We start from the raw sequence: 16,463 nt of genomic DNA, 5'->3' as shown, positions 1-16,463 counted from the left end.
TTCAAAATGGTTGTATCATGTTACTGCATCACCAGCAAAGTGTGCCTATCTTTCTACAATCCCACCAACATTGAATGTCGAAATTTTTTGTCAATTTTGCCCATTTGCAGAGGGTGACGTGAAACCTCAAGGTTGTTTTGATTTACATTTTTCTTATTATTAGTGATTTGGAGCATTTTTTATGTAGTTGTGAATACTTTGCAGTTCTTTGAGATCTGTTTGTTCATATCCTTTGACATTTATCTATTGGGGAATGGCTATTAGTCTTATATATATATATTTATTGTTTATGTATCTTGGATATCAAACCTTTATCAGAGAAATTTGATATGAAGATTTCCTCCCCCCATTTGACTACTCCCCTTATCCTATATGCATTAATGTTGTATGTGCAGAGAAATTTTTCAGTTTCAAGTAATCGAAGTTATCTGTTTTATCTTTGTAATTGCTTGTATATATTGTTTGGTTAAAAATACATCTCCTACCCATAGTTGTAGGATGTATATGATCTGTTTCTCCTCTGATTTTTTTTTTTTGTAGAATGATCTTTAATATTCAAGTCATGTGTCCATTTAGACTGTATTGTAGAGTATGGTGTAAGATATTGATCAGAGTCTACTTTCTGGCAGGCCCTGCAGGTTTTTTATTTTTGTTTTGTTTTGTTTTTTGCCTTTTTGGTGAGGCAGTTGGGGTTAAGTGGCTTGCCTAGGGTCACACAGCTAGTAAGTGTCATATGTCTGAGGCCAGATTTGAACTCAGGTCCTCTTGACTCTAAGGCTGGAGCTGTATCCACTGCACCATCTAGCTGCCCCTCCCCTGCAGTTTTTAATCAAATAGGGAGTTTTCCTTAGATTTTTCCATGTTATTAACTTGGTTATTGAGTTCTGTTGTTTCTAAATCTACTTTAGTCTAGTCTAGTCTAGTCTAGTCTCTCTGTTCTTTAACCAGTACCAGAAAGTTTGGATGACTACTGCTTCATGATATGGTTTGAGGTTGGGAAGTGCTGTTTCTCCTTCATCTTATTTTTATGATTTCCTTTAATATTCTACATCTTTTGTTTTTATAAATTAATTTTGTTATTTTTGTTAAGCTCTATAAAGTATTCCTTTGGCAATTTGATTGGTATATCATTCAAAGTGTAAATTATTCTTGGCAGTATTGTCATTTTTACTATTTTGGTCCAGCCTAGCCAGAACATTAAATATTCCTTGAGCTGTGTAGGTTGATTTTTTATTTCTTCCAGGGGCACTTTGTAATTGAATCTATACAAGTTTTGTATGCTTTGGGAGATTGATCCCCATGTGTTTATGCATTTTGTAGTTTTTTGCTTTGTGGTGAGGTACTCGGGTTAAATGACTTGCCAGGGTCAAACAGCTAGTAAGTGTCAAGTGTCTGAGGTCAGATTTGAACTCCTGACTTCAAGGCTGGAGTTCTATCCACTGCACCACCTAGCTGCTCCCATTTTGTAGTTATTTGGAATGAGATTTCTCTTTCTATTATTACTTCTTGTACTTTCCAAATTACTTTCCAAATAAACTCTTATATCATAATTAAATAGGAATATTTTTATCTCCTCTTTACCTGTCTTTATGCCTTTAATTTCTTTTGTTTATTCCTGTTGCTAGTGTTTCCAGAATTATGTAAAAAAAACAAATGGTAGGGAGAGTGGTCATCCTTCTTTCACTCTCCTATTTATTGCAAAAAGTTCTAGTGTATCCTCATTGCATGTGATTCTTTTTTATATTAAAAACAAGTCCTTTTTGACTATTCTTTAGAGGTTTTTTAAAGCATAAATGAGTGTTGTGTACTTTGTCAAAGCCTTTTTCTATACCTGTTGAGATAATGTGCTTTTGGATGTTTTAGTCTTTAATATGATTAATTATGTTGATTATTTTCCTGGTATTGAACCATACTTAGCTCTTTGGTAAAAATCTCACTTGGTCACAATAAATGATTTCTTGGAGAAATCCCTGTAGGTTGTTTAACAGGATTTTGTTTAAAAGTTTTGATTCAGTGATATTAATTAACATTGGCTTATGGCTTTCCTTCTGTGTTTTACCTTTCCCTGGTTTTGGTATTAGGGCGATATTTGCCTCATAAAAGGATTCTGATAGGGTCCTTTCTTCTCAATTTGTTGAATGTCCATCTTTTTTCCTGTATGGTTAAGCTCAGATTTGCAGAGTAGATCACCTTGGGCTGCATCCTGAGGTCCATTGCTCTTTAGAACACATTATTTCATTCCCTCCTATGTTTTGTAGTTGTTGCAGAATAATCTTGTGTGATTTGAATGTCCTTTCCTTTGTATTTGAAGGTCTTTTTTCCTGATAGCTTACAGAATTTGTTTCTGAGTGGCATTGTTAAATTTAACTACTGTGTGTATTGGAGTTTGCAGCCTTGAGTTTTTTCCTGGAGGTGATATATGAATACTTTAAATTAGAACTTACTGTTTTATGTTCAGGAGTTCTAGTTAGCTCTCATTATTTTCTTCACTATGGTGTTAATGTTTTTTGTCCTGTTGTGTTCTTCTGAGAGACCTATGATCCTTGGGTTTTCTTCATGCGTCCTATTCTACTTACCCAGTGACCATATTTTATTTTAATATTAATCTTTTTTTGCTTCTCTTCTTTTAGGTTATCCTTCTATGTATTTGAATTCCCAATCTGTTCCCTTTTTTGTTTCTTTGAGGCTTGCGCTAGCAGATTCCAGTTTTTCTGTTTTGCCCATTATATTTTTGCTGTGCTGGACATAAATTCTTCTCTCTTTGGTGTGTTGTGGCTCCATGTTATCATCAAATTCCACAAGAGCCTCTATTTCATCAAATTCATCTATCATTTCCTTTGTTTTACGGTATTCTGCATTCATAGATGTGTGAATTTGTTTATATTATCTGGAGGTCCAGTGTTTATTTTAGTTGTTACTCTTAACTGTTTTATCTGTTTATATTAAAATCTTTCAATAAATCTTTGGTTAACTTAAGCCTTTTTTTCCTCTTTATTTTCCCTATCACTCATTTTTATGACTCTTTTCTAATGTGGTTTCCTTGAGGACTGGATCTGAAAGTATCTGTCTTTTCCCTTGCTGGGTAATTCAAGGTTTACCAATCTAGGTTTCTGCCCCAACTGACTTTTGGGTTAGAATTGGTCCCAACTGGATACAGTACTCTCTCCCTCAGTCTTGGTAGATGGCTGCACAGTCTCACCTCTTTCCCCTTCAAGCAAGCTCATGGTGTCGTCTTGGTGACCTTTTTCACTCCCTGTGTTCCTCAGTTCTCTGTTTCAACACCAACAGTTCAGAGCTTTGCAGCACTAATTCACTGGGGTTGCAGTCTCTGGGAGGTTTTTCCTTCTTGATAGGATGTGGCCAAGCTGGCTGTTTTGGCCTGAGCAAACTTCTGTAACCTAGAGCCAGGGTGTGGGAAAGAAGTACTGGGGACTGGGGCATAGGGGCTGGTTTTATTGTAACCATGTGGCATGTCCTTGGGTCTGCTAGTGCAACCTTGCTTGTGGCAATGTAGAAAGTGGAAGAGGGTTGCTGATTGAATTCAGCTTCAGTAAGCATAATTCCAAGTTTTCTTTTTAACCTTCTTTTGGATCTTGGTTGACCTAGACCATGGAGACAACTGAAATTGTTTTGTCTTTGGTGTATAATTTCTATGAGATCATAGAAATCAGAGAAAATGTCTTTTTCCTTCACCTTGTTGCTTACATGACCCAGAAGTCAACCCATAGTATTTTCTCATTGTATTAGGAGTTTTTGTCTGCTTATTTTCTCAGTTCCTTTACTTTTTAAAAATTACTGGTTTTTTCCCTTATGGTTCTTCATTTCTGTACTTACACCTTTTTGAGGGCTGGAGGATTCTAGTTGAATTCCAAGGAGACAGTCTTTTAGGCATGCCTGTAATTCTTCCCTGCCTCAGTCTGCGTTTTTCTTTCAAACTTGATTGTACAGGGGCACAGTGGATAGAGCACTGGCCTTGGAGTTAGGAGGACCTTGGTTAAAATCCAGGGTCAGACACTTGTCACTTACTAGCTGTGTCAAGTCACTTAATCCCATTGCCTAGCAAAAACAAAACAAAACAAACAAAAAACTTGATTGTGGCTGCTGGAACTGTTAGTGTGTGGAGTCTTTCAAGGAATGTCTGCAGATAAGGGGGTTGGTGAGTGGTAGTAAACTCTACCATATGGAGCATGTCTTGTAGTAGCCACATGGAGCCCTGTGCATAGATTCCCTAGCAAGGGGACTAGAGATGGGAGTAGAAAGCAAACAAGTCAATAGCAACCCAGCCCAGTATGTTTAGCTCTTAACTCTCAGTGTAGGACCTGGAGTTGGGGTGGCAAGGAGGGAACAGATAGCAGTCATGTAGAATCCTCTAGGGCATCATGTGGCCTGGGAAAGAAGTAGAACCAGGGACTCAAAATTAAGGCCCTTCCTTTTTTGGGGTAGAGGAGGGAGGTCGGATTTAGTGGATAATATAAGGAAAATTTTAGGAATTTCTATTTCTCCTATTTCAGTTATTGAAATTTCATTTGATTTATTATGTCTTACCATTTTTGAAGTTCTAATAGAGGATGTTTGTTTAGGCTAAAACTTTTTACCTTACTATTTTTCTGAAAGCCCGCCGTTATTTTTTTCTCATAAAAATTTTAGGCTTATAAACCTTTTTTCAGCTTGACTGACTTCTAGAAAATCTGTGATATTTGATAGTCTGTGGTGTCATTGATAGGACTCTTGTCTATAGCCTGTTAGTCTTCTGCTAAGAGCTTTCCTCTGGTACCTTGACATTGGTTGGACACTAATGGAGCATTGTCCATGGGTTATTTCTCTTCTTGGCATGTGCCTGACACTTTTATTTTTTTGATCATCCATTTCTACAGTATACTTTTCAGTGTTTCTCTCGTGCATTTCTTTGCTTGTGATGTGTTGTGATGTGCTTACGCAATATTTATTCCTGTTGCTTTTGAAGTAACTTTCAAGTTTTAATGTTTCAGAAACTAGTGTTCTGGAACTTGCGGCTGTATAGTATTGCTGGATTATTATTGGTGTTAAAAAAGATGGCTGTTTTGGTTTGAAAGAAGATTGTAGGGGTATCATTAGAAGTAATGTGTAATTTCCCAAATACAACGTAGATCACTCAGTTCTGGACCCATCTTATTTAAGTCTGTGTGAAATCTTTCTAAGGCATTTACCATTCTATTTATTTTCCATTTAGCAGAATATCATAATTTGGACAATGGTATCATTCATGTACTTGGCTTTTTTGATGGATTTGTGTTACGCCAAACTGAGTGATTATAGATTTTATTTAACAGATTCTTCTCATGCATAGTGTCATCCACAAACCAGATCATCTGAAGGATCTCATTATCTCTAGGAAATGTGTTCCTAAATAGATTCTGTACAGATGTAATTAGTGACAATGTCAAACCCTTTTGGCAAGGATATGTCTACTTGTTTTCTTCCTCACTCAATATGTTTAGTAAGGAGAACCATCACACATTTATTTCTGTTTCATTTTTCTAGGACTTCTGTAAGATTTCATCATATGTGGGGGTCACACCTTTTTGGAGGAGAGGCTTTAAGGAAGTAGTTTATAGAATTATGTTTTTTATAGTCAACAAACAATAAGCACAATAGACTCTCTTATTAACATCCTTTAGGCAGTTGTGTAATTGTAGAAATGTAATCTGCTTAGTGAAAGTCTACCTTTTCAGGGGCAGCGAGGTGGTGCAGTGGATACAGCACTGGCCCTGAGGATCTGAGTTCCAATATGACCTCAGACACATAACAGTCACTAGCTGTCTGATTCTGGGCAAGTCACTTAACCCCAATTTCCTCACAAAAAAGAAAAAAGGAAAGTCTGTCTTCTTAATACATGTGTAGATGATTCTTAAAACACTTTCTGGAGATAAGAAAATATGCATATGGCTTTCAATAATATAGCAATGAAGTCTGACATTTTTTCCATAGATTTTTTTTTTTTAGATATCCTACTATCTTCAAGATAACTTGAAAACCAATTCTTCAACAAGCTAAAATTTATTGACTTCAGAAAGGATTTTTTTGTGTGTGTATCATCTAGTCTATAGGTTAAGTTTTTTTGTGTCGTGGACTGCATTTGTAGTTTGGAGCCTGTGGACCTCTTCTCAAAATAGTTTTTTTAAATGCATAAAATAAAATACATAGAATTACAAAGGGAACCAGTTATTGAAATAGTTATCAAAATATTAAAACAATTATGAATTGAAGGTTAAAAACTTCTGGTTTAGTCTGACTAGTTTTCCCATCTTTTTCTTACACTTCTACTTTCTCATGTATTACAGTATGGATGTGTGGTTTCATTGTCATTGATGGTAAAAAAGAGTTAGCTATTAAAATCTTCACAGGTGTGTGTGTGTGTGTGTGTGTACACGTATGTAAATATGTATTCTCTTTGTAGTTTTATCTTTAAATTCCCTTGGGATGACTTTGCTTATTTGCATTTTCCATCAAGGTTTCTTAAAGTTTGTTTTTCTCTCAACTTCTCTTTTCTCTTTTTTCTTTTTTCTTTTTAACTTTTTCTTTGTTTTTATCATGGTCTTAACAAACACCAAATAAAATGAGCATTTCCATAGATAGAAAAGAGGATTATACCTGAAATTATAAATCTTTTATTATGTACAGCTTTGTTTTCCTTTTAAGTATATAATAAATTTGATATGTAACTTTCAAAGTCGTCTTCCTTATCTGTTCTTCTTTCTGTTCTTTTCTGGAAATGCTTTTCTTTTTCTTTAGTTCCCTCCATCTCAACTCTTCCTGACTCCCTCCCTTCACACTTCCCCTATTGAAAGAAAAGATAATCCCTTGTAACAAATATTTATAGTCAAAACAAATTCTTCTATAGACTGTATCCAAAAATATGCATCTCATTCTGCACCTTGAATCTATCATCTTTTTCTCCTGGAGCTAGGTAATATGCATCATTATTTGTCTTTGAGAATCATGGCATTGGACACAATTCTTAAATTTTTTTTTCTTAATGTAACTTTCATTTTTCGGATTATTAGTTAACAAGCATTCATTTTCTTTGTCTCCCCCATCTCCAGTTATTGTAAAAACAAAACAAAATTCTTGTTAACACATGTGCATAATCAAGCAAAACAAATTCTCACATTGGCCATGTCCAAAAATGGTCATTCTGCATCTTGAGTTCATCATCTCTTTTTTTATTTTTTTATTTATTCTTTTTTAGGCAATTGGGGTTAAGTGACTTACCCAGGGTCTCATAGCTAGTAAGTGTTGAGTGTTTGGTCTGAGGCCGGGCTCAGGCCCTCTTGACTTCAGGGCCGGTGCTCTATCCACTGCGCCACCTAGCTGCCCCGTGAGTTCATCATCTCTTGCAGGAGGTGGGTAGCATGCTTCATCACTGAACTTTTCTAATCGTGATTGATCATTGGATTGATCAGAGTTCCTAAGTCTTTGCTTCAGCTGAAGCATAATAGATTTTGCTTTAGCCACTTATTTTGACTCTGTGTTTCAAGTGTGTATCTTTTAAAAACAACTCATCGTTGTATTCTGCTTTCTAATCAATTCTGCCACATATTTAATGGGTAAGTTCATCTCATTCACATTCACAATAATGATAATTGATTGTATATTTCCCTCTATTCTATTCTTATATACTTTTTCATTCTGTTTCCTCCTCCCTCTTTATAAAAAACAAAAAGGTGGTGAGAGAAGAGTGTGCTTAGTGCCAGTTCTCCAGGCATGTTGGCCTCCTCTTCAGGAGGCAAATGAGTGTTGCTCAAGTTTCAGATAGCAGTGATCCTTTGTGGCATCCACTGGGTGAACCCAGAACACCTCTGCTGTGCCAGCAACCACAGGGCTGGCCCAAACTGGTTCATGCCAGCTCCCAAAAGAGCTTGCACAAACATCCTGATTCTGGGTACTCTGTATTCTTCCGATTCTCCTGCTTCCCTTTGTTGTAAAACCATATAAACCACCCTCTAAAACCCCGATCTTTAGAGCAGCAGTAGACTGAGTTCTTTTATTCTCCTTCCTGTCTGCTTTACTCACCTGGTACATGCTTCAGAGTTTTACACTTGGAGTGTGCCTCTGTTCAGGGATGCTGTACCCCAGTTAATTGAAATGCCAGTTAATCAATGCAGATCTCTCCACATGCACGTGATCCCGTTTTGTGTTACCTTCTCCAGGAGATTGCTCTTTTTATCATCTCCACTTTCTCACAAATTTTCAAGTTGTTCCTGTCTACTGGCTGCTTTCCCGTTGTCTACAAACATGCCTTTCTCCCTGATAGCTATTGGTCCTATATCCCTCCTCCACTTTTATGGCTAAATTCCTTGAAAATACTGTTATCATCAGTCCATTTCTTTCCTCTCACTCTTTTACCTCTTTGAAGTCTGGCTTCCCACCTAATCACTCAACTGACATTTTTCCCTCCAAAGTTACTAATGGTGTCATAATTGGAAGATCTATTGGTTTTTTTCCCTCCTCAGTCCTAGTCTTTCATGACATCTCCACAGCGTTTGACACTCTGAATCACCGCCTTCTCTTTGTGACACTGCTCTCTCCTGGTTTTACTACCTGTCTTTGCAGAATCTTCATCCATGTGACACCTGTTGGGTGTCCCACAGGATTCTGTCTTGAGCCCTCTTCTTTACTCCCTCTATACTATTTCACTTGATGACCTCATTAGCTCTCATGGTTTCAGTTATCATCTTTTGCCAATTCTCAATTCTGTTTATCTAGTTTTAATTTTTTTCCTATCATTAATGTATCTGCAGTTGCTTGTTGGACATTTCAAACTGGACATTGTATAAACATCTTGAACACAAATCTAAAACTGAACTCATTTGTCCCCAAACCCTCCTGTCTACCCAGCTTTTCTATTAGTGTCAGGGGCACCACCATCCTATCAGTCACCCAGGATTGTAAACTAGCTGTCGTATTTGACTCCTCCCTCTCTCTCAAACCCTAATTCCCCTTTTCCAGTCTGTTGCCAAGTCTAGTAGATTCTGCCTTCCTGTATAGTTGCATTAGATTTGTACTTAAACATTTCTCAAATTAATATAATTATAAATTATAATATAATTATAACATAACATATTATACACATATAATATCCATTTATATATCTATATATTATATATCTATATATATAATACATATATAATTAACGTAAAATATTTGTGCTTAAAATTTCTTAGTTTTATGTAAACAAAATTGTCCATTTTATCTTCTGTAATCCTTGTTATTCCTTGTCTGATAAGGAACTCATCCTTTGTAGATCTGAAAGATAATTTCTTCCTTGATTCTCTAATTTATAAATGATATCACTCTTCATATCTGAGCCAGGTACTGATTTAGAACTTATTTTGCTATTCAGGGTGAGATATTGATCTATATTTCATTTTTGTCACAACTGCTTGCCAGTTTTCCCAGCAGTTTTTGTCAAATAGTGAGTTATAGTTTTGTCCATAGTTTCTTTTATACGTTGTGTACCTAATCTGTTCCATTGAGACCTTCCTATTTCTAAACTAGTACCAATTCGTTTTGATGATTACTCTTTGAAGTATATTTGAGATCTATTATTGTTATGCCTCCTTCATTTCCACTTTTTTTCATTATCTCTCTTGTGGTTCTTGACCTTTTGTTTCTCCAGATTAATTTAATTTAATTTTTTTTTCTAGGTATGGCACTAAGTAAGTAAATTAGGTAGTGTTGTCATTTTTATTGTATTGGTTCAGTCTATTCATGGAATAATGAATTTACTCTGTCTATATTTTTATAAAGAGTTTTTTTTTTCAGTTTTATTCATATAGTTTCTATATGTGTCTTAGTATTTTGTATACTCTAGTTACTTTAAGTATAATTTATTTTTTAGCTTTCTGCTCATTTTGGTTGGTAGATATGCTACCTGTGTCCACGTTAAGTGATGTTGTATTTTTGTAAAGACTTTGTAAAGAATTTTGTAAAGACTTTGCTGCTCAGTGGACTTTTATATCAAGCCATCAAACAAGTGCTTAATTAAATGACTTCTGTATGCCAGGTACTGTGCTAAGCTCTGAGGATATAAAGATAGGCAAAAACAGCTCACTGCCCTTGAAGAGCTATAAACTAATAAACTCATAGGGAGACAGCATGCAAATACTGTAAGGATATAGACGTGATAAATTGGAGATAATCTAGCTGGGAGGTCATTGGACTCAAGGGGGAATCAGGAAAGGCTTTTTGTGAATAGGAGGGATTTTAGTTGAGACTTCGAGGAAGCCAAGAGGCAGAGATGAGAATGGATGGGATACCAAGCATAGGGGACAGTGAGTGAAAATGCCATAGAGGTGAAGTGTCTTGTGTGAGGAGTAGCATGGAGCCCAGTGTCACTTGATCATCTAGTAAGAACATAGGGCTGGTGCCGGTGGAGTGTGATGTTAGAAGATTGAAAAGTAGAAAGGGTCCAGGTTATGAAGGCCTTTAAAAACCAAATAAAGGATTTTATATTTAATCCTGGAGGGAATAGAGAGCAACTGGAGTCTATTAAATAGGGACATGATTGATGTGACCTGTGGTATTTTCAAGTTGAAGTTCGTTATTTTATCATAATTTGTTCAGCCTTCATTTATTGCCTCATTGTGGCATGCAGGCAACTGTTCCCAAAAACAATACCAGTGAAACTGAAACTTGTCAGGTTCTTGCATTCTGAAAAAAGTGTCATATGTAGGCCTGTTGTCTGCAGGTCTAAGGTTAAGGCCTACGTCTCTGGCCTTGCTTCAACCTAGGCTAGGTTTTATAGTTTAGTCATCCGTCAGGTTAGATGCCTTGGGCTGCCAAGCAATTTGCATATGAGTTTGTATATCACTTGAGGTTTGGCCACCAGGACATTTTCATTTTTGGTCACAAGAACTTCTTAAACTGTTAATAAGGCAGTGGGGCCGTGATCTTCCTTCACTGAAGGTGCATACTCTCAGTACTAAAATCACTGATCCTTGAAATAGTTAAGTAATTGATATGCTGTGTGCAGGATAGGACCATTTGTTACAAATTGGCATTTGTTTACTCAACCATACCATTATTCAGATGATCATCATCAGCACTGTCTTCAACTTCATAGGACAATTTAACATGTTTGAAGTTTAAAGAACTGAAACTTAAACTAGTGAACACAACTTAAACATCCAAATGAATGTTTCCCTTTTAATGTAGTCACATTAGAAATGAATGATAAAGCATTTATTTTTTTTCTGACTTAATTTATTTTGATTTGTCAACAATCACTTCCATAAGCTTTTGAGTTTAAAATTTTTTCTCCCCCTCCCTTCCCCCCTCCCTTTCCAAGACACTGCACAATCTGATATAGGCTATACATATACATTTCTATTAAAAATATATTCACCTTAGTGGTGTTGTAAGGAAGAATTAGAACCAATAGGAGGAACTACCAGAAAGAGGAAATAAAACAAAACAGAAGGAAAAAAATAACGAATAGTATACTTCGATCTGCATTCAAACTCCATAGTTCTTTCTTTGGATGTGGATAGCATTTTCCATCATGAGACTTTTGGAGATGTCTTAGATCCTTGCATTGCTGAGAAGGGCTTAGTCTATCGACATTAATCATCACACATCGTGGCTGTTACTGTGTACAGTGTTCTCCTAGTTCTGCTAACCTCGCTCAACATAGACCATACAAGTCTTTCCAGGTTTTTCTGAAGTCTGCCTGCTCATCATTTCTTATAGCACAGTAGTATTCCATTACATTCTTATACCACAACTTGTTCAGCCACCCCCCAATTCATGGGCATTCCCTCAATTTCCAATTATTTGCCACCACAAAAAGCTGCTATAAATATTTTTGTACATGTGGGTCCTTTTCCCATTTGTATAATCTCTTTGGGATATAGCCCTAGAATTCTAGTGCTATTGCTCGGTCAAAGGCTGCACATTTTTATAGCCCTTTGGGCATAGTTCCACTGACAATGCATTAGTGCTCCAGTTTTCCCACATCTTTTCCAGCATGATAAAGCATTTGTTAAGCCCTTACTATTTATCAGCACTGTGTTAAGCACTGTGTAATCAAGCAAGCAAGAGAATCCCTAGCCTTCCAGTAGCTTACATCCTAATGGCTAGAAGACAATAATAACAGAACTAGAAAGCATGTATGTGGGAGGAGCATGCATGCTAATAGGTTTGAAAAAGGCTGGAAAGTGATATGAAGACCTGATTCAAGGCAAGATGAGGTATAAAGGCACTTGAGTCCAGTGCCCCAGGGCCACAGAGTCTAGGATTCTAATAGATGGAGGATAGAGAAAATGCCTGGAGTGCATGTACCATGATAGAGAAATGGCTAGTAATTCTCCCCATCTCTTCCAGGATGTTGTCATTATTGGAACTCTTTTTGTAATTGCCTTCAGAACTTACAGCATATTTTTTTTTTAATATATCAAAACAAAGCAGATTGTTTTTACTTTGGATGGGGCCTTGATTTTTGGTAATAGGTAAAAGAACTCCATAGCTAGATTTGATTGAAGAAGGTGGATGAGCTGGGTAGTAACGTTTTTGGTCAAAAATTGTTAGACATTAAGAACACTGTGAACTGGAATGTTGTTTTATTATTATTTATTGAAGAGACTAATTATTGAGTCCTATGTTTTACGCAACGTTTCAGACAGTTCAGAATTTCTGAATTTCAGACATGATTGTTTAAACAAAATAAATTCTGTCAACTTATGAACAATCAATATCATAGAAAGGTGACATTGTATTGTGTTTTGACATACAAAATCTCTTGGGTCCAAGAGGGATAACAGCATATTGAAGTTTTTATGTCATAGTTTGTTTCTGGGTCACATCAGAAATGACATTTCCTAACTTGTTATTTTTTGCTGAAATGTTTTAATTTTGTCTTGCTTCCTTTGAAAGATAACAAACCTTAAGTCTAGTCTCTCTTTGAGGTTTCTATTCATCATTAAAAGTTTGTTGTAAACTTCTGTTCTGTCCAAGTTTTTTTTTTCAGAACAGATTTTTCTAATTTAATTCATTTTCACAGTACCTATTTGAATTAAATCTTTGATTAGTCATGAACATTTTCAAATGTTCTAAGATAGAGGACCGTTTTGTATATCATAAATACATCTAAAATAGAGATATTCCAAGTTACTATATTTAGATCTGCAAGGGAATTTATGGATTATTTTTAGTCCAACTCCCATATTTTAGAGATGAACAAAGAGGTCCAAAGAATGTAAGTGACTTTTGCAAAATCGTGTAGGCAAATAAATAGTATAGTTTGGATTTGAATTTAAAGTCCTCAGACTTCACACCCCATATTCCTTTTGGACTTCTCTTTTATGCTAGTCAGAGATTCTTGAGCTAAAAATTACTAGTCCCTGTAAGCTTCTTTTAGCACACCATAGGCTTTCTTTGCAGGTTTACTGTTAAATAAAATTTGGTATTTAAATAATTGTCACTCTTTTTTGCTGACTTGCAGTAATAATACAAACCTCTTGTTTATTACATAAATAGTACATATTACCTCTAGTTTATTGACATGATTGACTCAGAGAAAGGCTACTTCAAATGTTAATCATTGTTGAATGCTTAATTCTGAAGGCCTTGCAAGACCAGTCTCATAACTTAATAGTCACCAAGATACTCAAAGCATGGATCTCTCATGTTACTATTTTACAGAAGCTCAATTTGCATAATAAGTAAGAATGCTTTTATAAATAAATTGAGGTCAAGTAATTATAGTAATTGTTCAATTCTCTGTTCTTCTATGAATTTAAATTTATCATTTACTATATATAACTGGCTTGTTTTCCCTTTCTTGCTAGGCACTTGGGATTTCATCTGGGGAGAAGTTTGTTATTACAACAACCAATAGGAAAGAAATTACTGTTGATAACTTCAGTAAGTAATGTTCATAAGTTCTTCATGTTTCTACATTTAGCATGTTAAAATACATGACAGGCAATAAAATTATGTAATACATAGTGATAAATATATAGTGGTTGGGCTTTTATGATGTAAATACTGCCTTTGTCTCCAGATTTTACTTTATCCCATGTTTTTGTAATGGTTTTAAAAAGCTAGAATTTAAAAATTGATATAATTTATTTTGGCACCAAAGTTGTAAGACCCCAGCATGTATCACAGTATTTTATACATATTAGGTAGTTACGTTGATTAAATGAATAAAAGAATTTAAAGCTTAACTTTTGTTTTTCATAGATAATTAAATGGCATAAAAGTATATTCTGATTGTATGCTAAAGTCTTTTTTTGTGTATTGCTTTTTGAGAGATATTTCATAGTTGTTGAAAAGTGTTAGAAAGTTCAATTTTTACAAAGTTTTTCTAAATGCTAGCTGGGCATTTCAGATTTTTCTTCTTGGTTATAGATGAAAATGTTCAAGACGGGGTCACTTTGTACTTACTTCAGTCAGTCAATCAATTACTGCTTTCTGCGACAAAGGAACGAATTGACTTCTTACCACACTATGACACATTGGTTAAAAGTGGCATGTATGAATATTATGCCAGTGAAGGACAAAATCCCTTACGTAAGTATTCCACTTCAGTCCTCATAGAATTCTTTTTGGTTACTTCTACCTTTCTTTTTCCTACAAGTCTTAGTCACACCTGTTGCAATACTTTCAGTTTCTACAAATTACCTTTCCATCTAATTTTATTTAAAAAAAATTATTATAATCAAGTGTATTATGATTTACACTTAAATTATCTTAAAGAATTTAAACAGAAGACAATTATTATTTCTGTCTTCTTATATTTTATCTAATTCATTTCTGTATTTGTGTGTATGTTTCTTCATCTCCCTACAACATTTTGTCATTATGATTATTCTTTCATTGCTTTATGCTTCTTAATATTCCTATTTTCATAATTTTAATTGAATTATAATGTTCATTTTATTAATAATTTATTCAGCAGTTTGAAGACAGGCATAATGTCCTTTCTATGCTCCCTCTTTAAAAATGTAATTTTATTTTTATTCTGAAGTTAAACATGAAATGAAAATGAGCATTTCCGTCTATGTTGTAGAACTAAAGGAGAGCATTGCATGTGAAATCACAAATTTCTGCTATTTAGAACTTGCTTTTCTTTCTAAATATGTATAATAAATTCAGCTTGTAACTTTTATAGCTTCTCTTGCACATTTGTGATTCTTCTAAAAATAGCTCTTCTCTAGGCTAAATATCATCCCTAGTTCCTTCAGTTCTTTATATGGCATGAATTTAAGACCCTTTACTTCACTGTCATTATGGTGCCCCTCTAGGTGTTCTCTAGCTTATCAATTCCCTTCCTGATTGAACACAGTGCTCCAGATGTGATCTGACCAGGTTCTGATTCCTGGAAGTTGTGCTTCTTAGCACGTTGAAGATTATATCAACTTTATTAATTGCCATATCACTCTTCCACTCATATTGAGCTTGTAGTGTACTAAAATCTTCAGATGCTTTGAGTTTAATTGCTTTTTAGCAGTGTTTTTTCCCTCTCCTGTATTTGTAAGGTTTATTTTTTAAACCCAAGTTAAAGAGTTAACATTTATTCCTATTCACTTTATTCTTAACTTTGTATATTTGTAAACTAAATTTTTAATGTCTTTTTTTTTACATCGTTTATATTTCCTAATGTATCTTTCCTCCCTCTCCTTCCCAGAAAGTTAACCCCCTGTGCTTACGAGGGGAAAAATAATTTTTGGCAAAACTAACCAACATATTAAAAAAGTCTAGCTTTATTTGCAGTGTTCTACACCTATAGTTCCACACTATTGCAAAGAATTGGGTTGAGGTACCTTCTTCTTTGGGGCTAAACATGTTCATTAATTTTGTGGCATTTATTCCCCTCTCTTTTTTTTGGTTTTCGCTTACATAGTTATCATTGTATATATTGTTTTCTTGCTTATTTTATTTTCCATCAGTATCTTATGCTTTTATTTGCTTCTCCATGCTCACTTGTTGTTTCTTATGGTACAGTAATGTCCATTACATTTGTGGGCCACAGCTTATTTAGCCATCGCTCAATGTGTTGGTTTGTGTACTATTGTTTGTTTCAGCAAAAAATGCTGTTATAAATATTATGGTAAATCAGGCTTTTTTTTTTTTTTTTTTTTTTTTTTTTTTGTCATTGACGCATTTCGGGGGCACGTCCCTAGCAGTGGAACTTCTGGGTGAAAGAATATAGACATTTGATCACTCTCTTTGCTTAATTTCTAACTGCTTTCCAGAATAATTTCTATCAATATTGCATTAATGTACCAGTCTAACATCTATGATTCCCATTATTTTTTCTCCTTTTTTATGTTTTATCTCCTTTGGGTCACTTATCTATTGAGGAGTGACTTTTGAGCTTTGACATGTTTATCTTGGATCCTAAACCATTTTTGGAGATTATTGATATGAATTTTCCCCCCCCTTTTCTCCCCTTTTATTCGTGGAAAGGCTTTTTAATT

The 16,463-nt window shown here is 35.0% G+C and overlaps 1 protein-coding gene across 3 annotated transcripts in view; it reads left to right on the top strand.

The window, feature by feature from the left end:
- LOC114054253 (structural maintenance of chromosomes flexible hinge domain-containing protein 1-like) overlaps positions 1–16,463 on the top strand; it is a 182,174-nt gene that overhangs the window by 11,231 nt on the left and 154,480 nt on the right. For all 3 annotated transcript variants that reach the window (XM_027877431.1, XM_027877432.1, XM_027877433.1), the window contains exons 2-3: positions 13,827–13,902; positions 14,392–14,553. In XM_027877431.1, coding sequence (XP_027733232.1) covers positions 13,827–13,902; positions 14,392–14,553 — 238 coding nt within the window. The remainder of the gene's footprint in view (positions 1–13,826; positions 13,903–14,391; positions 14,554–16,463) is intronic.

This window comes from Vombatus ursinus, unplaced genomic scaffold, assembly GCF_900497805.2.
Source record: "Vombatus ursinus unplaced genomic scaffold, bare-nosed wombat genome assembly UNPS02014812.1, whole genome shotgun sequence".
Taxonomy (NCBI): domain Eukaryota; kingdom Metazoa; phylum Chordata; class Mammalia; order Diprotodontia; family Vombatidae; genus Vombatus; species Vombatus ursinus.
This window is presented reverse-complemented; position numbering and strand designations above follow the sequence as displayed.